This window comes from Fusarium subglutinans (genome assembly GCF_013396075.1).
Source record: "Fusarium subglutinans strain NRRL 66333 chromosome Unknown NRRL66333_c0000069, whole genome shotgun sequence".
NCBI classification, from domain to species: Eukaryota; Fungi; Ascomycota; class Sordariomycetes; order Hypocreales; family Nectriaceae; genus Fusarium; species Fusarium subglutinans.
The window spans coordinates 92,252-116,328 of NW_023502132.1; the positions used below are offsets into that span (position 1 = coordinate 92,252).

Below are 24,077 nucleotides of genomic sequence, written 5' to 3' on the forward strand. Positions count from 1 at the left end.
GATGATAAGCAGATTCTGTCAAGACTGATGCCAGAGTATGTCAAGAGTGTTTTCCAGATGATAAAGCGTTATCTCAAAACTTCAAGATGAAAGTGTTCTCTGTGTAGACTAAAGTCTTTAACAAGTTCTTGGTGATCATATCCAAAGGGGAAAATGCCTAGCATTTATAGTCCGAGTGAACGAGAGGCTCTCTCATCCGTTTGTATTGCAGATGCTGCAAACTCTCCTAACGAAACTCAAGCCTGACCTCTTATGACTCTAGTGGTAAAGCAGACTGCTTCATACTCTGTTTGTTGGCTCATTGCCAGACCGCAAAGTATGGTCACTGGTTACACTGGGATGCTCTGGGATCAGGGTTGAAGTTATATCGTCGGTGATTCATCTGGAAATCGAGCACTCAGGGGACAGTCTGATGCTCACGCACGCTACTGCATGTGTATCCTATTCTGGACAGTATGGTCGGGTTGGGATAACACACACTCACTCTTGTCTGATTGCTTAGTGAATCGGTGAGAAGGGGTTGCAGTGCCATGCATCATTAGACGATAATGCCATGTCTCTTTGCTATGAAGGTAATATGCCTTCTTACGCGTTCATCGGGCTATCATACCGCATATCAGCAACCTTTCAGCTACAACCATTGTCCGGGCCCTTCTGTCCTCGCAGTAATAAACGCAGATGATGATGCATTTCATCCATTACGGGCAATACATGAAGCTAAGGATAGTGACGGATGAGATATCAGCCGGCTTATCCATATATCCCAAGACTCGAAGTCCCGCTCGGTGATTCTCATGCGGCTACCCGTTGTCTTAATGCATAAAGCCGCTTCGACTCTGGTCTCCAATCAATCACAACCACCAACACTCTCAGCCTGTTGCATCTCTCGCATCTTACGCAATGCGTCCCACAAGGTGAAGCAGTCATCGATCTTGTGAGCGCGGGTGATTGCAGACTGAATCAGCTATAGAGCATGAGTAGTTTCCCACAATGTTTGTAGTTTAGCAAAAAGAGACCAGAGCTACGCATGATCCCAGAATTGCTTCAGACGCGCTATTGATTTGGATGTTACACAAAAGCCATGTGAGCCTATGAGCGCGGCAAACAGGGACGGCAGATGCGATGGCAAACTCACAAGGCAAAGTGTTGATGCGGGTATCCTGAATGATATGCGTAACGGCATGAATCAATGTCGATACCCGTCTAATCAATCCATAAGAATAAATTTGAGATATGCCGGTATCATACGCTCGTAGATCGCTTTGCCACAGATGCACAACATTAGCTTGCTTCGATATCAGGTTGTTGAGAAAGTGGCACCGAGAACCCGATTGATATTCGACCAGAGGGATTCTGGGATTTCAATACTCCCTGGAGTCATTCAACAGTTGATCGAATTTCGTTTGTGGGCTTCACTGTCATGAAGTCCCATGTTTTCTGGGCAAAAGGGTCATTAGCTAGCCTCACAAACGTTTTCATAGGAAGGTGAACCACGGTAATGGATAAATCGCCAAGTCTAAAGTTTGTAAACGGAAGATGGTATCTTAGATAAATCACTTTTGGTTCTTGTTCGCACATCCACCGACTGAGTCTGCAAAGCCTCCAAGTTCAACTCGTTTGATGCTCCTAGCACAATCTAAAAGACGTTACCCTTGGTCTGCTGTCTGTCGATCGGCTTGTTACGCCAGACAATAACACAAATACAGATCAAAGGCAAGAAAGCGCATCCGGCGATAACCATCTCGCGCTGTACAACTCCGTAGGCGTGAACAACGGCATCTCGGATAGGAGTGCCTATGGGGTCGGCCATCTGCAGCTTCATGTCGCCGTAGAGGGCAGCGGTTTGGTTTTTGGCATCCTGGGGGAGAGCGTTGTACATCTCTCTGGGTAGATCATTGGTCCACAGGGCACCAGAGATGCCGAAACCGATAGCCTGGCCGATGGAGCCGAACATAGAGTAAAGTGCGAGCACAACGGCAATCTCCTGGTGGGTGACCTGAGTCATGATGGCGAGAGGCCCGGTCATGGCCCAAATACCACCGCACACACCATGGAAGACCTGACACATGACAAGGTAACCGATGTCGTTTCCGGGCTGTCGGAAGTGAATGAGAAGTGCAGTACCAAGGACACACCAGGGGATACCGAAGACTGCAGGCCAGTAGTATCTTCCATACCAACGGAGGAAGCTGAATGCCATGTTAGCAAATGATCAGATTGGTTGACAGGGTGGCACAACTTACAGTCCGATGAAGGGCGCCAGGATAGTTGAGGTCACAGAAAATGCGTTCAGAGTGTATCCAGCGGTGGCGATGCTGAGACCATGGACGACCTGTAGGTACGAATTGTAATAAGTGTCCCAGGCAAAGATGGACATGTTAAGAAAAGCGCTTAGAAGGCAAGCACCGAGGATGGTTCGGTCCTTGAGGAACTTGAAAGGCACATAAGGCACCTTAGCATACCACTTCTCCCAGGCTGCAAATCCAGCAAGGCATACAACGCCGACAACAAGCATTGCGATGATATAGTCAGTCCTCCAACCGTTGGGAGCGCGAGTGGCAATGTTGAGAGGGGTCAGGATGAGAGAGAAGCCAGCAATGGTGAGGATCATACCAACAATGTCAAATTCGACAAAGTAGTACTTGGTTGAGTCCCAGATACTGCGATGACTCTTCTCTGGCAGGTATCCAAGCTTCCTGGCCTTGATTTCATGGTACATGAAAATGGCAGACACGGGGATAGAGAAGAAGACAAGAATGATACAAAAAGATCCAAACGCCCAGCGATAGGTCGAGTGCTTGAAGAACAACTCTGCAATCTTAGGGCCACCGAAAGTTGAAGCAAGTCGGGGGCTCATGTAAAGGCCGAACATGATCATACGGTTGCGAAGAGAAGTCATATCTGAAAGAACGACATCAATAATGTAGCTTAGACCAACATGGCCAACCCAGTAGAAGGTATGACCAGCAGCATAAGTCTCAACATTCTTACAACAGGCCTTCATAATCATCCCGATGATAATTATCAGAATCATCAGCAGGAATCCTTCGTTTCGGCCGCGGATATCGATGATCTTGGCGATGGCGAGCTTGCTTACACCCGCAATAATGGATCCGAAAACACTGGTAATAGCAAGCAGGCCGTGCTGGCTGAATGAAGAAGTGACGTATGGCACCAAGCTGGAGTGAACAGCCTGAAGGAGAGTATCGACGAAGTTGACCAAGTAGAGGCTGTATCAATGTTAGCTGAGTCTCAATGGCTCATGAACAGGAGCATTAGAGAGCATACAAGATAAAGACAGCCCACATCATACCAGGAGACCAGACTTTGGTGATGGCCTCGACGCGCTTGACACCATCCTGCTTGATCTCGGAGCCTTCATCGGAATCATGCTCTTTTTCCTTGTCCGGGAAATCATTGATGGCATGGTTCTCAGGCTGTATCTGCTTCTCGAAGTCACCCTGGACTTGGGCTGGGCTAATGGAAGCGGCCATGTTTTCTTGATGGGATCTTCGAGCTCCAATGATGGTCAGAAAGCTGGGAATAGAGTTGTAAAGGAGGTTAAACAGTGCCACGAGTGGGTTACACTTGGCTGAGGCCCTTCGTACTTAAGGAAGTGGCATGAAGGAACATAAATGCAACACAGAAACGTGATTAAGGCCGCGGATTTATAGACAGCGTTACATTCTCCAGAAATATTCGCGACATCCTGTCTCGTCTCTTCCTTCATGAGTGGCAAGACAACAGGATAGACTGTCTATCTTCTGGGTCCGTAGGGATTAGTCTTGCACCGGACCTGCCCTGCAGAGACGCCAGTGTCTTGTTCCGGAAGTCGGACTAATGCCAAGCTCTTTTGCAGAGAAAAAGTTCGCAGAGAAGGGCCAAGAAGGGTCGTGGATTCATGGTTCCTGTGTTGCAGTGGATGATTCTGAGTGGAGTTTCTGCGGTAAGACGGATGTGCACCCTTGACCATCGGAGAGAACTCTAGTGTCAGGGAATAATGCTTTGTTGTCATTGGGAGAGGCTTGAAGGATTCATGTTTTTAGATGATCACTTCCGTAACTGGTCTAATACTGAGCTCTGGCCGCTGCAGACGCTCTTTGCGATTCAGGGATGCTCGCTCAAGTTGCCTTTATCTGATCATCAGATAAGCCAATAAAGGAGGATTTAGTGGGGAGACCCATCGTCTAATCCAAGCTGGTACAAAGGATCCCAGCATAATGAGTTCATGGCCGTTGCCGTCGGGTGAACTCTCATAGTCCGGTCCTCGACAAGACTTGCTGGAATTCATATAGATCTCTCTCAAGCAAGAATCAGAAACTTGACGCTCCGTAATTGATCAAATCTGCTGTTCTCGAATGTGGTTTAGCTGCAAGTATGCAGGGTTTATGTAGTTAGTCCTGATATGGTCAATTCTTGACCAGCTCGCTTGGCAATTGTCGTGAGGCCAGTTGAGGTAGCCTGTTAGCCATCCGTTTACCTCTGGCCCCGAGAACGAATCCTTCGATCGAGAAATCGACGAGCTAGCAGAGTTTTACGTACCCATTTGAGGCCGTGGTGGGTTTAAGTTGAGGCGCTTCAGCCCTGGCGGCTCTGTCAGCCACCACCGACTGATCATCAAGATAAGATAAGATCTCACGAAGTGAGGTTTCTCATGTTGGTTCATTGTAGCCCTTGTCCGTGTTTCTCGTCACACTGTATGTTCTGCGTCACTGCAGGCTAACGAGATAGTTCTTCTGCTGTATTTGTCAGAAGATCGTGAAGTTAAAAGGCGAAGTCGGTTACTGTTCAAGTGACGCCTCTTACCTCATCGCCAACTAGTAGGCAAAAGCGCGTTGTTTCCGGTGGACAACGTGAAGCCTTCGCCTCAAGCCGGTGGAGAGCTAAATTGAAGATCCTGGGCAGTTCCGCATCGTTTGAATGGCCTTCCCTTGCCTTCCTCACTAGCACACGATATTTCCATGCGGCCAAGCAGGAAAGAAACGGAGTTAACCGATGTACCTCAGGTATTGGAGTCTTGGTGCAGTGGAAAGTGGAGGGTTTGGAGAAGAAGGATTCTTTTGCAGTGGAACCATCTGGGCTTATACGACCCGTGTTAAGCCAATGCTTTTCTTCTCTCGAGGTCTTGCCTTGAACATCGTTCGAGCAGGCGTGGGGGCCTTGAACATAATCTAATCTCCATTTTGGCAACAGCGAAATATGTAGGATCGAGGCGACTCTTCTTCGGAGATGAATATCTTGACCGATCAGCAAGCCGCCAACAATGGTTCGCCAGAGAAATAGATTAAATGAACTTCACCTTTCTCAGCAGTGAAAGATGGAATACGATGGTCTTCCTTCCTAGAGGCACAATTCAAGCTTACTCGCCGGAGATTATGTCTGACTTCGAGAACACCCTACAAATACAGTACCGGGACAAGCTCTGTTTGTCAGCATTTGCTCGTGAGCCTGTCTAGGAGCTTGAGTTATACAGTAGTAAGGATCCGTTTTGATTTGCTTTCTATCAAAGAGGTCCTCATTTCTGAGGAATATCAAATGAAACGTCTGTATATTAAGCAGCAAAGAATGGTATGCGTTCCAAACCTTCGATTCAGTCATGACTCATCGCTGCAGGTCACCGAGGTCTCTAGGCTCTGAGACAGCATTTGCGTAACGAAGAAAGACTAGCTTGAATGTATTGTTCAAGGAACCCTACGAGATGCTATGGATGATGATGAATGCCCTCGCCTTTCAATAACCTCTAGGATCTTATCTACTATGTAATGCTTCCAACAGGTGGCACTCGCTATCAAAAGTTTCGTTGACCGTCTTCTCCACAATATGGGCTTAAACTTTTCCTAATAAATCAGCGCAACGTCTTAAAATGAGCCAGCAAGCTCTGGGGTATTCAAAATGGCTCAAATAAGCTTCACGTACCATCGTATCGATATAGTCCCTTCCAGCAAATGGGTACTACGTGCTTCGAGAAGCACTACCCAGGTACTAGGCAGCAGAGTATATTTCTCTCGAAGGGATACTTAGGTGATCTAGCGTTGAGAAAGTGAATGCTTTCTCCCGAAGATAGTGAAGTAGTCAACAAAGAAGACTAAGCTACGAACATGGTGCTTGCCATCATGGGTGGGGGTAGAGGTTCCAAAGGATATATGATTGAATTTATACCTAAATGGCAAAGGCCAATAGGTAGTAAAATCACTTATTCTTTGACACTTTGAGCTCGAATCTGTTGCCGGAAACTTTCAATATATACACATAAACCTTTGAATGTTGTATGATATAAACTCAAAGTAAATGTCTAGACTGATATAAGTGATGGTCTTCACCTTTTATTGTCCGGATTCTGTTCTCGTTGATCTATCCTTGCTTCATGAATTTCATTCGAAAACTCGCACAGAGAAACAACAATCGATTATACTAATTAATCAAAGATCCTTTGCTTCAACTGTTTATATAGAGGACGGACGAAATGGCTCCTCCTAGCCCTATATTCACTCCTAACAATGGGAAGTATCTTGGCCCTGAGGAATTCTCTGCTAGTCTCGATGACTACGTCAACCCAAATGCCAATGTCTTTGAAGAACATCATTCCAGTCTTTGCTACACGAACTCACCATCCTTCTTTGATAACGCTGTCTGCAGTTATGACGATTCGTCGATTACACAGGAGGATTGTTTCGGTGCAAGGATCGTCCACCAAACTGAGACCGATATTGACTCGGAAGATAGAAGCCCCAGTTGTCATGTTGAGGAAGACTCGAATCTCGATGGCCCAGAGTCTTCCAACACAAATCCAACTCATCCTATTGGACTCTTCTATCCTCTCGCGCTTGTTGGCTCAACTATTGATCCTAAAATTCTCTCCTCTAATGGTTCAGCGGGCTTTGAAACCCACATCAAGCCTGACGCAACTGAGGGCCTGCTGTTGCAAACAGAATCTACTTCTGCTGACAGAAAAATCATGCAGGATCAGATCAAAGCTGATTTTGATGTGGAGATGCTTCAAGATGCCATGGCCATCCTCAAGCTCCAAAATCTCACTGTCTCGAGTAAGCAAGATCAAGCTTGCCTCAATAAAGACATTTCTATAATGATGGACAAATGGGCGACACAGGAATTGGCGGATAGTCTCTCGGCCCTAGAGGACCAGTCTACTGTTGGCGGTATATACAAACTTCACCAACTTTTACTGTCTCTCATCAAAGACTACCTGAATAAGGCGACCTCTGATTTCCTTCCACGAGCATATCGAAGTCTTCCTGTGGTGGACTCGGACCTGACTTATACTGAGCACCCACGGCTTGAGGGACGGTTTAACCTGGATCGTCTTGACAAACCTGGACGAAACCTTCTTTTCTGGGCTTTCTTAAGACACGAGTTGATGAGCAAGGTTCGCCTTTACTTCGCGATTGTCGATCGTAGCTATAGGCCTCCAGTGGAATTGAGTCGACGAGGAGGTCATAAGTTTCTACCATGGGAGGACGAAGCCATCCGGTGTGTTCATGCCTATATACAGACTTTGTATACAGCCTTCTTTTCTGAGTGGTCTGGAGTTGCGGTACCGGATCAAGCACCCCTGGGACTTGGACGCTCCAGCAGCATAGTCTGCGAGACGACCCAATGGGTAGAAGCACTCGCATACGACAAGTCGGTGTGCGCCACGGTCGCAGCAAGACTACCGAATTATGGCCTACAACCAATCATGAGCCTCGTGGATGAGAGACAAAAGCAGCAAGGTCCAGTAGCTTCAATTGAACCTGCATTGTCTCTTCTCAGAGATGCACGCTGCGGTTGTGATTACGGACGTGCCCATAGGGAAACCATTTCGGGCAATCTTGATAGAAAGAATGGTTTAGTCCCAGAATTATGGATGAGCATCGTACTTCGTCATGGCACTCCTCGCAATTATACACAAGAGAATCTTACCCTACTCCGACAGCGCGCATGGGTTTTCTTCTGGGGTTCTCCAGCTCACCCTCAGCGCGAGGCTTTACTCAACATATCGCAGGACGCACGTAATGTATTATCCGTCCTGAAAGGATGGGAACGTTCTTTCTTTCAAGAAGGGGCCACAAGTGCAGATCTGAAAGAGATACATGAGGTTCATGTTTAGTCTCAATCATCATGCAACAGACTCAGATCCCTGTGACTCGGAGGATACTTAGATCCTTACTCGATGACAAAGAATGAAATATTAGAGATCGATTAGAGTGATCTCCACTCGGAGTTGGAAATGCACCTCAGTAATTCAACACTCAGTACTTTATCTTACACATCTGCAATGGTCCATGGAAATGAGGTAAAATGACTTACAAGACTTCGGGGTACAGGGTAAGTGTTTGCGTCGCCACATGACTGGGTGACCAAAGCTCATGTGGGTCCGTCCTCCTTCACCGTCTCCGTACGTCATCGGCTCTAACTCGTCAGGCGCCACAACTTGAACCTGAATAGTTTCAGCCTTGCATTTGCGTCTCACACAACAACTCTCAGCATTCGTCGCTGTGAGTCTTCATCATCGTCCCTCGCGATGAAGAACGAAACCGATTCATGCTGGAAGGAGAGTCGGAAGGTCATCGCCCCTGACACCGGCAAGAGTCTCGAGGTCCAGCTCGTACTGTCCTTGGTGATTGGTGTTTCTGCCTTCTTGCTCTTCTGTGTACGTTCGTCCTTGGCATGCCTGCAAAATGCTTCACGATCCCCTAGTGATCCTACAAAGCATAAGGTCCAGAGCTGATTCATTAAAGATCCTACGCCCACGATGGCCCGCCCTTTACGCTGCGCGAAAACGGCGGCTCGATCACCACCTTGGTCTGCCTGCCCTTCCAAACTCCATGTTTGGCTGGATCCCGGCACTTTTTAAAATCACCGAAGAACAGGTCCTGGCCTCCGCCGGACTCGATGCTTTTGTGGTACGATACAAACCCTGAGAGGCAGGTATATATCATTAACAGGTCATAGTTTCTGAGCTTCTTCAAAATGGCCATCCGACTCTTTAGCATTATGGCAATCTTTGCAACTGTTGTCCTATTGCCAATCAATAGTGCATTTTCGCACGCCGAAGACGATAAGGGCAACGGTGGTGATGATACATCGACCGTCCCGGGTTCGTTATATGGAACAGATCAGACCGTGTTCTCAGATGCGAGCTTCCTCGACATACTTAAGCACAAGGATAAAACAGACAAAAGCTTCGAGAGGTCCTGGCTCTGGGCTTATGTCGTTTTTACATACTTTTTTGTTGGCTTGACGATCTACTATCTCAACCTCGAGACATTTCGCGTTATCAAATTCCGCCAGGACTATCTCGGATCACAGTCCACCGTAACGGATAGGACGTTCCGACTTACAGGTATTCCGGAGGATTTAAGAACAGAAGAAAATATCAAGGAACTTATTGAAAAATTGGGCATCGGAAAAGTTGAGAAGGTTCTGCTTTGTCGAGACTGGAAGAAGCTTGACGACCTTGTTGATTCGAGAGATGCGACTTTGCGACGCTTGGAGGCTGCATGGGCTACCTTTCTCAAGCACCAGCGCCAAAAACAAAAAAGTAATAGGCCCCAAAGGAGAGATGGTAACGGGGTGCCCCGAGACCAAGAAGATGACGACCAAGCTGGAGAAAACGGACGCCTCTTGGACTCTCAACAGGAGCCATGGGGCTCTGACGATGAGGGCAGACCTAAAGTTAACATACGCTATGGAACCCTTGGTTTGCGATCTCGCAACGTTGACGCTATTGACTACTACGAGGAACGACTTCGAAGACTTGATTCCCAAGTTACAGAGGCTCGCAAGAAGTCATACGCGCCCACAGACATGGCCATTGTTACTATGGACTCTGTGGCTTCGTGCCAAATGGCTATCCAGGCCCGAATTGACCCCAGACCAGGCCGGCTCTTGACCAAGTTGACACCAGCTCCTTCAGACCTCGTCTGGAGGAATACATACGCCCCCCGCGGTATTCGCCGCCTCAAGTCTTGGGCTGTGACATTGTTCATTACGGCTCTCACACTCGCATTCATATTCCCCACCATTGGAATCTCGTCACTTTTGAGTTACTGCACAATCCGGACTCACTTCCCAGCATTTGCCGAATGGTTGCAACAGCACGGCGTTATCTTCTCGTTGGTCCAAAACGGCTTGCCTGCTCTAGTCGTATCGCTTCTCAACGTTGCTGTTCCGTATCTGTACGATTTCCTTTCTAACCACCAAGGAATGATTTCCCAGGGTGACGTGGAACTCTCCGTCATCTCTAAAAACTACTTCTTCACCTTCTTCAACACATTCTTTGTTTTTGCCGTGTCACTGACAGGAATCAATTTCTGGAGCCGAATTCAGGAAATTGCCAAGGACACAAGCAAAATGCCCCGCGCGATCGCTGAAGATGTAGAGGAGCTATCGATCTTCTATATTTGCTTTATTATGTTACAGGGCATTGGACTTATGCCTTTCCGAATTCTCGAGGCAGGAAGTGTATTCCTCTATCCGTTCCTACATTGGCTGTCCAAAACACCACGCGACGCTCTCGAGCTCAAGAAACCTCCGGTTTTCCAATACGGGTTTTTCCTTCCTACGTCTCTGCTTGTTTTCAACCTGTGTCTTATCTACAGTGTCTTGGCCTGGGGATATGTTATTCTAATCGTCGGGACCGTGTACTTTTGTCTAGGCTACGTTGCCTTCAAGTACATGGTACTCTACGCAATGGACCAGCCTCAACATGCCACTGGAGGTGCGTGGAGAATAATAAGCTACCGCATCATCGTCGGATTGCTTGTCTTGGAGGTTGTCATGGTGGGTCGAATCGCCACTAGCAAGGCCTTCATTCAGTCGGTGTGCATTCTGCCACTGCTCCCCTTGACCATCTGGTACAGCTACTATATCAAGCAGAGGTTCGAGCCTCTGACCAAATACATTGCCCTTCGCGCTGTCAGGGCAGATGAGGACCCAGACGATGCAGCTGCGTTGGATGATGCATTTGAGAACGAGGACCGCCCTCGACCCTCACAGGCCATTCTGCGTCGTGGAAGTACCCTGGACGAGTACAAGGAAAAGGGACTGCAATTCGTCAACCCCAGTCTTGTGGCCCCGTAAGTCGTTATTAACCTACCATGTATGACATGAATTCTGACAGATATACAGACTTCCCCAACCGTGGATCTACGATGAGCCACCTCCACCCATCCCCACGGATGACACGCAGACAACAGAGGAGACTGAGCGCCCTGTTCTCCAGGGTGTCGATAGCACACTAGGTATAGGAGACGAAAACGTGTGGAGAGACAACGGAGGAAATAATGTTTAATGACGTTGATTGAAGGTGGCATGCATGATTGGTTTATGGCGCCTGCCTGGGGGTTGAAGTTTGAGCAGGTACCCCAATGCCCGTTTCTTTTATCGCAAGAATACACGTTAGTTTTGAGTCCTTCAAAGCCATGTCTAGAATAACCGAAGACATAGAAAAACCATGAAATTAAAGCGCAGTCGAGTCGTGAAACTCCTAGTGTTAAGCAAGAGGCGTCCTGATTTGCCCCTTCCTCTTTGACTCCCTGACCCGTGATCTCGACAATAGTGCTTGCCTTGGTCAACAATGACTGAGGTGGCCATTTTCTTCTCCATCGTCATCATTCATTTGGCCAACTATCATATCAACAAGCACATATCACGAGAACATTCGCTCATACCTACATATGAATTCTATAAACGCCTTTTGAGATCTGCTCAGATCGTGGCTGCCTACCTCTTGACGTGCCATCGAGCGTGACCTCGCTAAGCGCATGATCTGACAAGGCATAGTCTATGCGGCTGATGCACTTCGACTCCGGCGACGCTCGGTAATCTATTCGGTCCAGTCGGAAGCGTCTTCAACATTCCGGTAGCAAGCCCAGAGGCTTGACTTAAGGGAGCGACACAGGGGTCACGGCAATGACCCTTCTGAGTGGAGACGTCAGAGCGTACGATCAATTCTCCCAGTTCATAGAAGCACGCGATGGCTATGACCAACAACAGCAGCATCGCAGTAGAGAACAAAGCCCAACCCAAGATATAACCACCAGCAACATCCGGGATCACTACAGACCTGTTCCCTTGGGCGATGGAAACCACATACTGTACACGGATCCCAGAACCGGGACCCTTTCTTTGGGCTCTGATGCAACGGGAGGGTTCTTGGATCGCTTAGTTTGCAAGGCCCAATTTCGTCCTCCAATGAATACGACGTCAACGCTGCCCGTGTTATACACAGCTGTGTCTGACACGAGATTCGGGGTCTGTGTCATGGCGACATTTTCGAATGGCAGTGGATACGACAGTCCAGGGGAGGACATCTCAACCAGACCCATCAACCCCGATCCATCGATATCTTCAGACACAGACAAACAGATGATTGTTCTTTACATGATACCGCCTGATGTGCTTGCCGTCATATCTCAGGGTATATGTCGTCAGCATTGCATGAATGTCACCCAACACGATGAGAATGGCAGCTTGTTGGTTGAGATAGACTCACGGCCCAAGGGAAGTTGCAACGAGATTGACTCTGAGGTTGATGGTTTCGCACAAGCGACAACATATCCACTTGAAATTCGAGGACTGCCAGTTGCTATCTGTTGCAATTTGGTGGAGCTTGCCCTAGATTCGGGAGCTGATATGATTCTTTGGGCGTTCTGCGAGCAGGGGTGGGCTCGGGCGTGGGCCTTGCGTGTCGGACATCAAGGCACACCTCATCGTACAGTCGTCGAGGCCAATGGGAGTCTGAGACAGGTCGATTCTAAGGGCGACTACAATATGACAGAAGAGGAGCAGGTGGTTTCAGCGCCAGATGTTTCTTTTACAGCTTTGACAAATGCAGAGATTGCCCTAAAGATAAAACCGGACACGACAGGGCATATGCCACCGACCTACGACCATGGGAGACTTGTTACTAAGATTATATTTCGGGAGTGGTAGATGACTTTATGGAAGACTCGAGAGGGAGCTTGACTGCTTGTTAGAGAGGAGAGGCAAGAGATTCGGCGATGTTCCGGAAAGACCAGAGATTGCATTATCAGTTGATAGCATCAATAAGTAACATGATAGTCTAAGCAGAAGTTACAAGGATTATTACCGAAGAGTGAACAGGGGTTGTTGCAGCAATGACGTTGGCGTGAAGCTTGAGTTTTTAGTCTCGTTGTTTCAGCCCAGTACAAGTCTAAGTTCCGATGACGGCGCTGAAGCTTAGATATCACGGGAACCCACATCGGAACCGTCGCTTCCGATGTGGAGGCTCTCAAACGCCTGTTGATGTGTTTAACGGACTGAGACCGAAGACTAAAGGGAGATAATCATCACCCGTAACAGATAAAACTCAAAGTACGGAAATCAGATTGGAACTGAGAGACAGAACTAGAGAGAAAGAAAAAGATGCGGCTGATATTGAGGCTCACAAACAAGCAAGGATGTCAAAGGCATGTATGTAACGTGTTCATCCCCTGATCAGAAGAAGCAAATAATGAATCGATAATGCTACATACACCCCAACACCGAAGTATCCCCAACTAACCAGGCGAGTGAGTAACTCCAGCAAAAACAGGTATGCACATACTGTAGATTTGTGATATGCTTAATCCTTGTATTCTCAGATGGAGCCGCACGGTTCGCAGCCGCATCCGCAAAGAGTGGGGCTTTGGACCGGGTGGCGAGGACCCACTTTGACGGCCCAGCGCCGGAATTCGGGTGCGGCGATATTGAGAAATCTCTAGAGCAAGAGATGAGATGAGATGGGGAGGTATATAGAGGTGGGCATGGCCCAGTTTATGAAAGGTTTGTATTCTATCGAACAACTTGAGACATTAACTTGATTCTCATATCTTACTTTAAGTTATCCATATACTCTACTCTACTCTACTCTCCTTGATTTTATTACCTTGTATACTGAGTATTGTAATACACTATCAACCAAACAAACAAAATGGATCAACAAAATCCAAATCGCTCTTCAACAACTCTAGAAGGTCGTGAAGACGACACCACCTTCGCACCCCTAAACACCCACCAAACAACAATGAGCCGCATCCGTCGGTCCCTCTCCTACACCCACACACACTCCCACGACGGCTCCCAGAAAGAAGCCCGCGATCCAGATCTAGATATCGACCTTCCCTACCGAACCCTCAGCGCCAACGCCAACCTAGACGAGTACCGCGTTGAAGTCCCAGGCGGTGCCATCCCCGGCCCTATCCAGCCTGAGGAGATCGCGAGAAAGTCGACGAACCATGAGCCTGGACAGGAGAGGCGGTATAAGCTTGTCACCTTTACTCCCGGTGATAAGGAGAACCCTAAGAATTGGAGCAAGCCTTATAAGTGGTGGTGCACTATGTGTGTGGCGCTGACGTGCTTCGTTGTTGCGTTTTGCTCTAGTGTTATCACTGCTGATATCGCCGGCGTGGTTAAGGATCTTGATGTCAGCAATGAGCTTGCTCTCGTGAGTATCAGTCTGTTCGTTGTGGGTTTTGGTGTTGGACCTATGGTGTTTGCACCTCTTTCTGAGATTTACGGTCGACGAATCATCTAGTAAGTCATCTCAGCCAAGATATCCCGTGATTATTGCTAACGTTGTTCAGTGGCTCTACTCTTCTTGTGGCTGTCATCTTCATCATTCCTTGTGCCGTGGCAAAGAATATCGAGACTCTTCTCGTCTGCCGAGCCATCGACGGCATTGCTTTCTCAGCACCCATGACTCTTGTTGGCGGTACTCTCGCCGATCTGTGGAAGAATGAAGAGCGTGGTGTTCCCATGGCTGCATTCTCCGCTGCTCCCTTCATCGGCCCTGCTAGTAAGATACCTCCTCTGAATACCCTCACTTATCGAAATACTAACGAATGCATCAGTTGGCCCTCTTGTCGGTGGTTTCCTCTCTGATGCCGCTGGTTGGCGATGGCTCTACTGGATCCAGCTCATCCTCGCCTTTGTTGTCTGGGTCCTCATCACCTTCACCGTCCCCGAGACTTATGCCCCTACTCTTCTCGCCCGCCGAGCTCGCAAGCTTCGAGCTGCTACTGGTGAAACCGACCACGTCACAGAGCAGGAACTGGATCTTCGACCTCTGTCTGAGCGACTTCGAATCTTCCTCGTTCGACCTTTCCAGCTTCTCTTTGGCGAGCTCATTGTCTTCCTTATCTCCGTGTACATGAGTGTCCTCTACGGTCTTCTGTACATGTTCTTCGTTGCCTTCCCTATCATCTACCAGAAGGGCAAGGGATACTCTGCTGGAAAGACTGGTCTCATGTTCATTCCTGTTGCTGTTGGTGTTCTCCTCTCGGCTGCTTGCTCTCCTTGGGTCAACAACCATTACATCTCGCTCGTCAAGAAGCACAATGGCCACCCCCCCGCTGAGGTTCGTCTTATTCCCATGATGGCTTCATGCTGGTTCATTCCTATTGGTCTCTTCATCTTTGCCTGGACTTCATACACGGACCTTTCTTGGGCCGGTCCTGCTATGGGTGGTTTCCCTGTTGGCTTTGGCTTCATCTTCCTTTACAACTCTGCCAACAACTACCTTGTCGACTCTTATCAGCACCAAGCTGCCTCTGCTCTCGCTGCAAAGACTTGCATCCGTAGTTTCTGGGGCGCTGCAGTTGTTCTCTTCACTGAGCAGATGTATGATCGTCTCAACGACCAATGGGCCTCAACACTCCTTGCTTTCATCAGTCTTGCTTGCTGTGCCATTCCCTTCATGTTCTGGAAGTACGGTGCAAAGATCCGTGGGCGTAGCAAGTACGCCTACGGTGGTGATGACGAGACTGTCGACGATATTGAGAAGGCCAAGGGCCGTGTTGACACTCATGGCGGCGCCCAAGTCCGTGACGACTCCGAGGATGAGGATCTTCGCCGTGCTCGCAGCTATGTGAGCAACCCTTGAGTCAATTACACCCAATTGGCTCTCCAACTTGTCCTTTGGACATTTTCACATCAAAAATAGACCGAGACTTAGACCTAGACTTGGGGGTAGTACCAGGAGGTTGGATTTTAATGCCTGGACGGGACTTGCATAAAGGAATAATATGCGCGGGAAATCATTTAGAGTGGACTTTGATATTTAGCATCATACCCTTGAATTTAATGTCATTTTAATCAACACACTGAACCATCAGTGCTTCTGTCATGTGTCTGCGAGAAGTATCCTAGCCTGATAAACGAGCCTTAGCTGACCATATGCAGCAGAATCGTCAAAAACCCATTTCTTTTCACCACCGGAACCGAACCAAAACGAACAAACAGACACGACGCCTGAACTGCTGTCATCCAAAACAGAAACTAGGTTTTCAGGGGGTTGGAAGGCGTTCATGCAAGCTTATCCTTCATCGGTACCGTTCGGCGATGAAATGGGTCGCATCAGAGCTTTCATCGAGAGGGCCCACTTGGGTAAGAACATGGCTGCAGGGATCGCTCTTCATCTCCTTGTAGTTCCCGGCTCGGCCGTGATGGCATCCCACTAGAGTTGTGGACTTTTGCCCAAACAAGGATAGGAGCAAAGGGGTGTTATCTCCAGTGGATCATCGACTCTCCCTCTCCTAAACGCCGCGAAAACAAAGAACGAAACAGAAAAGCAAAAGAATGGGACCCCTTTAGATGGCGCGGACGGGTAGTGATTCACGGCGTCGCAACTTGAGGTCCTTGGTGAGAGAGTTCTTGCTTGTCTTGGTCTCTATCCACTCCTCGAGGTTGCTGAGGGTGCACTCGGCAATCTCGGTGAGAGCTTCCTCGGTGAAGAAGGCTTGGTGACCACAAACAACTACATTCGGGAACGTCATGAGACGCATGAGCTTATCATCTTGAATGATTGTCGACGAGTGGTCGTTGTAGAAGAGTTCACCTTCAGCCTCATACACATCGAGGGCAAGGCCACCGATATGATTTGTCTTGAGCGCATGGATGACAGATTCAGTGTCGAGCAGGCCACCTCGTGAGGTATTGACCAACATAGCACCCTCTTTCATCAGAGAAATAGTGTTGCGGTTGATGATGTGCCGTGTTTGCTCCATGAGAGGACAGTGGAGACTGACAATATCACACTGAGGGAGAAGGTCTTCGAGAGACTTGTACTCGCCATACTCCTCAAAGGCTGGTGAAGGGAAGGGGTCATATGCAAGGAGTCTGCAGCCGAAACCCTTCATGATGCGTGCAGTAGCAAGACCGATTTTGCCAACACCAACGATTCCGACAGTCTTGCCATAGAGGGTCTTTCCGAGAAGGCCATCGAGAGCAAAGTTACCCTCACGAACACGGTTGTAAGCGCGATGTGTCTTTCGGTTGAGGGTCTGAATGAGAGCAACAGCAAACTCGGCAACAGCCTCGGGAGAGTAGGAGGGGACATTGGCGACCATGATGCGGAGACGCTGGGCAGCATCGAGGTCGACATTGTTGAAGCCTGCGCATCGCAGCAAAATAGCCTTTACGCCAAATTCTGACAGGGCGGAGATGACATTGTCGTTGACGACATCGTTGACGAAGACGCAAATGGCATCGCTTCCTTCGACGAGAGAAACGGTATCTTCATTAAGAGCGAATTCGTGAAAGACGAGCTCGATGCCAGACTCTGCGTGCTTGGCGCCGAGGACTGACGACAAGTACTTTTTGTCATAGGGTTTTGTGCTGAATACGGCGAGCTTCATGGTGATAAGATAAGGATGAGTCGGATTGAAAGTTGAGGAAGAGCAAGAGGAAGAGGAAGAGGAAGAGGAAGAGGAGATGGAGATGGAGATGTAAGGGATAAAAAACTTATAGAGGTGAATTGAGGAGGGAGAAATAAATAGTTAGGTAGGCAAGTATGGACGTGTTGTGCGAGTGCTCTAAGCTCTTTCCTTGATCCAATTTGCGCGGGGTTGGTTTATGAAGATTGGAAGGTAAATATAGACGTTTCTGGGCATTCTCCACCAGAAACGGGGAGCTACAACTCGAAGTATATATATATACAGTCACTAAAATACAGAGTACCTACACAGCAATTATCCCTCTATTCTCTATAATTTAGACTCAATCATAGTATGAACCCACTAAGCACAGCCCCTACGAGGGGAGGAAAAGGAGGTCACATCCATTAACTCTATCCAGCTTCAGCACATACATACATACACCCACCGATCAACCATCTCCAATTACAGCGGTGTCGTCAGCATGTGCCTTGGAAAATCAGACCATACCAATATCTATAGCTTGGACGCCAAGCATTTATGTGCAGCTGCTACAAGAAAGAGGCAATTGTTGTTATTATTATTATCTTTTGAGGCTGACGGTTGAGTTGGGCTTCAAAAGTTCAACGTATGATTAAGCTTTTCACTAACACCCATTTTCAGCTGTCATTGTTGTCGTTTTCTTTGGAGACACATTCCTACGGCACTACCAACGCCGAACAAGTATAGGCGTCAAAATGCATCACCACAGTTAGTAGGTAGCTCACTGCAAAAACAAATCCACTATAATTTGTTCATATGCACCCCACGCTCGCCAAATCAACCGAGGCTCTTCTCACTTTAATCTCACCTCCCATGAAAATGTCCCGGGGATCCGGGTTAATGGCCCCCGGCCCCGAATGGATGGGACTATTTATTGTCTGACATGCAAGGCACGCAGCCCTTTATGGCCTGATTTTAACAATCGAACGTTGTAATTTCTAAGATCGATCTTGATAGGATCACAAAGGCCCCTGCTGGGCTTGAAACGGACAAGGATATACGCAAGGTCAGCTTCGGTGACATATCAACGGTGACCACTGGACGCTTGTGCAATTCGGTGAGCGTTGTAGCATCTCATTTATGGCCTCATTTGAACTTTGAAGGCTTCATTGGTACCATGGGCGCGTGAGTCATCGACAAGGCATTGACACTTCGTATACAAGTGGAGGCTATGTTGCATCTCAGCAGTAGCCTGATATGCATCCTCTACTAAATGAAGCAGTAGTTGTAGAGTATCCTCTCCTATGCTGGTACCTAATTTCATATTTTGAGACCACCTCCATCCAAGATTCTGAGTACCGATATGTTGGTATGCCGCTTATTAAGGAGAAAGATTTTGGATCCGATCGAGAACATGATAGTAGACTGATTATCGCTCTCCTTCAAACGACAAACTGAACCCATTTTTTACTGTCTATTCCTATCCACAATACGCAACAATGTCCGATCTCACATCGCTGTGGAGCAATAGACTACGATGCATTGGCATTTTACGCTTTGTATGGCCTTGAAGATGAGGTATCATCCTGAAGGAATCTCTTTGCGATCATGCTCGAGCTGTGAAATCGGAACCACGAATGAGCAGTCGAGTGCTGCCGTTAGAACGTATCATGCAGTTACAGATGATCTGATCATATTAGGCCAACAAGACCCAGCCGATCGGCTCCTCCACGATACCCGCATGCATCTCACATTACCCGAGCAGATCATATCTAAGGCTAAATACTATGTATCATGCATCTTGTCACCGCGTGTGGAGCAATCCATCAAGACATCGGCCCGGTCCGTATCCCTGCCTTACCTTGCCTTGCGTGTCCGCGGAGATCTCACAACAATCAGTACTTTGCCATTGGACAGCGGAATATCTTGGTTTCTTATTGCTTCTTTGGTCTTTTCTCTAACGCTTATAAGTGCCACTGATGGTATAATCCTTCTTCGGGCCCTTGACCGTGTACTCGATGCCCCACTCCTTCAGGTTGACGGCCTGGAAAGCAAAGTTGTACTTGACATCGTAGTAGTCGTCGATACATAAATGTCCTGCCTCGGCTTTCCATCCCTTGTTCGTCGGTTCTGTGAACTCAATCTCGTGGAAAAGATAGTCTGCACGCTTCAAATCCTCTGGTTTAGCGAACCACACGCTCAGAACATCCTTGAGCTCATCATATCTCCAGACGTAACGACGTGTGGCCTTGAAGCCAAACCCCTGCTCTGTCTTGAACTCTCCCTCTTCGATATAGAGATACTCCATGCCCTGCTCATCATCGCTAGGGGGATCCTCGCTAGCGTTGCCCGCACATCGCAGGCCATCGTCTGTCTTCTTGCGGAGGAGAAACTGCGCAGTCCCACTAAAGTGTCCGCTCGGATGTGAGGGTAATTTGCTCACAAGATCGCGCTCAAGTTTCCATGTGCCGAGAAGACTTCGAAAGACGGCGTGGGCCACGAATCTCGACGTCGTCAGACCATTGGTTGCATCTTTGTGTGTCTGCTCGAGTGATTTTGTAGCAGCATCCTTTGAATCCTGATCGTCACTAGGATTTGAGTATCTCGCTGGTGTGAGCATGTCCAATGGCAGATTGTTATGCGGTAAGCTAGGAACTGGAGGCTCAAGAGGCTCGCAAATCTTCAACTCAAGTGCCTCTGCAATCTCATTCACCAGATAAGGGTAGTCGCCCATTGGGAACTGCGACACTCGGGGATCATCTCTCAATTCGAGTGTCCGCTGAATCGAGATGTCGTCACGAAGCTTGTTCTTAAAGACCTCGGATTCACGACCAGGGGATACATTGTCTGACCATAGCGCAGCCACAAACCTGGCCTGCATCTGCATTACACCCCAGTATGGGGATCTGTAGAATCCCACAAAGCCTAGACCTGGCACTTCGGGGTGGTGAGTTCCGTGGAAAGCCAAGGCGACAGGCTGATCAATATGTTTTGGTGAGAAATGAAGTGCTTTCAGAACATCTTCGGGGAGATAGTTTATGCAAGGTGAAGCGTCAAAGCCTGTCGCGACAACCACCGCTGCAATGTCCTCAATATTTATGCCGTCGGATAGTGTTGCCGTAGATCCTTTGAGGCTTTCAATTTTGCCTTGCGACAAAGAAATCATTCCAGATCGAACGAAATCAGTGTACCATTCGCTGACAGCTAAGTAGGGCTGCTTATCATCATTTGTGCCATCAATTTTGAGCAGAGGCGAGTATTCCGATTGATCAGAGCCAAGAACCCCATTGTAGACACTGTGGACTACCTTTGCTGTTGCTTCGGGGATATGTCCTTGTGTATTGGCCAGGGGTCGAGGACGGTTGTTGAGGTTATAGGAAGAAAAGTCGAGAGGGAGAAAAGGCGCTGCAACTTCTGCAGGCTTAGGACTGGTATAAAGAGGAAATACCCATATCGGGCGTTGGATGACATGATGAATGCTGTACTTGTCGATATCGGTAATTGTCGATGGATCGGGTGAGTTGGCCTCGGAGGAAAGCTGAGCGCCAATGGTTCCAGCAATGTCGACACCAGACATCTGTCCACCAACTACCAGGATCTTCCCACCACCAGGCCTGCCTTCACCAAGAAGGCTCTTCACATCTCTGTAATGGCTACTGTGGACAACAGGGATAGCTGTCTGCTTCTCGAGAGCCTCAGGTATGATAGGCTTTCCAAAGAAACCAGAAGCAACGAGAAGATAGTCAAAGTTCTTTGTTTCAGTTCCAGCATCTGACTTGGTGCTGACGACCCAACCATTAGATGACCCCTTAGGCCGCTCTGCACTCTCAACTCGCGTACCAAGCTTGAGTTCGAAGTCCTTGTTGCTCTTCAGGAACCGCTCGAGATATCTGCCAAGATACTTTCCAACCATCCAACCTTGTGGGAGTTGAGGATCACTGTCTTCCCAGGCAAGTTCACTAAACTGCATTGTATGTCTGCTCTGGTTCGCCCACATAAATGGGTGGACCTGTCTGCCATTGTCCGTCTTCGACGTAGGCCACAGACCTCCAATATCCTTCTGGGCATCGAAGATGGTGACTTTGAATTCTCCAGGGGCAGTGTTGTGTAACAGCGTTTTGGCTGCGACAAGTCCCGAAGGACCAGCGCCTACGATACTCAGCAAAGAATGTCAGAGATAGCAAGGCGTGACTCACCAACAATACAAACCGTCTTGGCCATTTTTCTGACACCGGATAAGTACCTTGAGATACTCATATAAGAGCTCAATGACTCCTATACATACAATCCCTGTCCGGGGCTCACTTTTAGGGTGAGTAGACAGGGCTGAGCGATTTGTAGCAAGAAAGCTAGGATGAGGGGACTGATGTGGGATAAGCAAATTTGAGAGAACAACAGGCCTTCATATAAGACTCATCAATACAAGAACACGCTTCTTCACGCCTGACCGTCAGCGGGCAAACACAATCTTCGGGTGATATACAACATTCAGTGAGAAAAGGCATCCAATGGTTGAGCACACTATAAGCGGTTTAGTCGATCAAGCTCCGCAACTCCCGAGATCTTCCAGGTCGTGGGCGGCTTACCTAAGCGCATCAGATTAAGAATTCATATTTTTCTAAACAATGGATAAAGCTTTATTGGAAGAGAATAACACTCTCTTTGCTTCAGTGGTATGGCTATCTATAAAACCATAGAACTTTGCCTGGAGATTGCTTGTGTTGCTCGGTAGATAGTTTGAGTTGTCTCATCTCAGGATCTAGTGTTGCTTTATGGTGTAAGCGACACAACAGTAACTAGATGTTCAACATGAGAACTAAGAATGGGGGTTTGCTTTGGGGCCAAAAGAGATTATTTAACTACTAGCTAAACGAAACATGAGTTCATAATATTAGTAAGACGAGCAGAAAGATATTATTCAAGTGCCGGTTATGCATGTCATCAACTCCAGCTAAACTCCGAGTCGGTCTAACAACACCACTAACACCATCGGCCCTGACATCACAACCCCCAGCATAACCGGGGGAACTTCGAGTCAGTATGGTATAAGAATCAACCTTGATGGCGAGGAAAATCATCGAATCTCGTCAATCCCCAAGATCCATAATATCAAATGCCGTTATCCTTTCAGAATTAGTAATGTTTGATTGCCCCGCTTTGTTGCGAATGTCGTCATAACTTGTAGCATTCGTCAAGTGCCCTGTAGCTTTAAAGTAGATAAATACTCAAGATTAAACTCCAACGAGATTATCTGACCAGCATCTAATCGCTTCAACATCCAGCAACTCTCATCGACAAATTCAAGATCCCTCTGACCCAATTGACACATCCTCACTTATACGCAATGGCTTCTCATCACGTTCTCCTTCTTGGTGGCCACGGCAAAATCGCACAGCTTCTCACTCCTCTCCTCCTCAAGCGCTCGTGGACTGTAACCAGTGTCATCCGAACTTCTGAACAGACCCCTGCCATCGAAAAACTTGGTGCCGGCCTCCCCGGTAAACTCAATGTTCTAGTACGTAGCATTGAGGACGTCACATCCCAGGATAAGGCCTTGAGTATCTTGAATGAAGTCAAGCCCGATTATATTGCTTGGAGCGCTGGTAGGTCAACATACGAGAACCCTTCTGGTACCAATACTGATAAGATACAGGTGCCGGAGGTAAAGGTGGCGCAGAAAGAGTATGAGCCAGCCCCATCCTCTTCAGATCAGCTCACTTACTGACCCCTCCTAGACTTTCAAGGTGGACCGAGATGCCGCCGTTCACTTCATCAATGCCGCAGCGTCTGTTCCTACCATCACCAAGTTCCTTCTTATCTCATACCTAGCTTCTCGTCGATCTGGTGCTTCATGGTGGCCTGCTGGCGAGTGGGATGAGTATAATGAAAAGGTCAACAACGGTGTATTGGCAAACTACTACAAGGCCAAGATTGAAGCCGATGAGGCCCTCTACAAGGTCTCCAACAAGAGTCCTACTCTTGTTGGCATCGATCTGAGACCCGGAACTCTGACTGATGACCCAGCCACCAAAGTTGAGTTTGGCAAAACCAGGAGCATTGCTAAGAACGGTGTTAGCCGTGAGGCTGTTGCTGAGGTTGCCTCACACCTTCTCGCTGCCGATGGTGTCAAGAACGGCTGGTATGATCTCCTCGATGGTGACGAGGATATTCCAGCTGCTGTCGAAAGAGTTGTGCGCGAGAACGTGGATGCTGCTGAGGGCGAGGCCATCTATGATGCCTGAAGGGTGTCTGCCTGCGAGAATATCACGGTCATATAATACTTAAGTCATAAGGCATTTTGAATTCATAATGATACATCGCAGCTGTGCGATCCACGCTTGTACCCCATTTTAACACCTGGTGATCCATGCCTGTGACGGCGAATTGTAATGACATGACAAGTTATGTAACATTTGCGCTTGCCTCAGACAAATGTGT

The 24,077-nt window shown here is 48.0% G+C and overlaps 8 protein-coding genes across 8 annotated transcripts; 5 read left to right on the plus strand and 3 right to left on the minus strand.

Annotated features, from left to right (window-relative positions):
* Positions 1–1,636: 1,636 nt before the first annotated feature.
* FSUBG_6583 (siderophore iron transporter mirB) lies at positions 1,637–3,494 on the minus strand (the record flags this gene model as incomplete). Its single annotated transcript, XM_036684797.1, has 3 exons — positions 1,637–2,189; positions 2,244–3,230; positions 3,289–3,494. 3 exons carry the CDS (start codon positions 3,492–3,494, stop codon positions 1,637–1,639), a joined length of 1,746 nt encoding a protein of 581 aa, XP_036537876.1.
* A 2,969-nt stretch (positions 3,495–6,463) lies between these two features.
* Positions 6,464–8,107, plus strand: FSUBG_6584 (uncharacterized protein; the record flags this gene model as incomplete). The annotated part of the gene is made up of 1 exon (XM_036684798.1): positions 6,464–8,107. The coding sequence occupies one exon, from the start codon at positions 6,464–6,466 to the stop codon at positions 8,105–8,107; it is 1,644 nt and encodes a 547-aa protein (XP_036537877.1).
* Positions 8,108–8,521: 414 nt separating this feature from the next.
* On the plus strand, positions 8,522–11,293 carry FSUBG_6585 (uncharacterized protein; the record flags this gene model as incomplete). Its single annotated transcript, XM_036684799.1, has 4 exons — positions 8,522–8,650; positions 8,739–8,903; positions 8,953–11,078; positions 11,131–11,293. The coding sequence occupies 4 exons, from the start codon at positions 8,522–8,524 to the stop codon at positions 11,291–11,293; spliced, it is 2,583 nt and encodes an 860-aa protein (XP_036537878.1).
* A 620-nt stretch (positions 11,294–11,913) lies between these two features.
* FSUBG_6586 (calcium permeable stress-gated cation channel 1) lies at positions 11,914–12,936 on the plus strand (the record flags this gene model as incomplete). Its single annotated transcript, XM_036684800.1, has 1 exon — positions 11,914–12,936. One exon carries the CDS (start codon positions 11,914–11,916, stop codon positions 12,934–12,936), a length of 1,023 nt encoding a protein of 340 aa, XP_036537879.1.
* A 1,000-nt stretch (positions 12,937–13,936) lies between these two features.
* Positions 13,937–15,886, plus strand: FSUBG_6587 (multidrug resistance; the record flags this gene model as incomplete). The annotated part of the gene is made up of 3 exons (XM_036684801.1): positions 13,937–14,538; positions 14,589–14,800; positions 14,856–15,886. The coding sequence occupies 3 exons, from the start codon at positions 13,937–13,939 to the stop codon at positions 15,884–15,886; spliced, it is 1,845 nt and encodes a 614-aa protein (XP_036537880.1).
* Positions 15,887–16,592: 706 nt separating this feature from the next.
* On the minus strand, positions 16,593–17,639 carry FSUBG_6588 (d-lactate dehydrogenase; the record flags this gene model as incomplete). Its single annotated transcript, XM_036684802.1, has 1 exon — positions 16,593–17,639. The coding sequence occupies one exon, from the start codon at positions 17,637–17,639 to the stop codon at positions 16,593–16,595; it is 1,047 nt and encodes a 348-aa protein (XP_036537881.1).
* Positions 17,640–19,596: 1,957 nt separating this feature from the next.
* Positions 19,597–21,860, minus strand: FSUBG_6589 (FMO1 flavin-containing protein; the record flags this gene model as incomplete). Its single annotated transcript, XM_036684803.1, has 2 exons — positions 19,597–21,788; positions 21,836–21,860. The coding sequence occupies 2 exons, from the start codon at positions 21,858–21,860 to the stop codon at positions 19,597–19,599; spliced, it is 2,217 nt and encodes a 738-aa protein (XP_036537882.1).
* Positions 21,861–22,983: 1,123 nt separating this feature from the next.
* Positions 22,984–23,881, plus strand: FSUBG_6590 (NAD dependent epimerase dehydratase; the record flags this gene model as incomplete). The annotated part of the gene is made up of 3 exons (XM_036684805.1): positions 22,984–23,242; positions 23,293–23,321; positions 23,375–23,881. The coding sequence occupies 3 exons, from the start codon at positions 22,984–22,986 to the stop codon at positions 23,879–23,881; spliced, it is 795 nt and encodes a 264-aa protein (XP_036537883.1).
* Between the last annotated feature and the right edge of the window lie 196 nt (positions 23,882–24,077).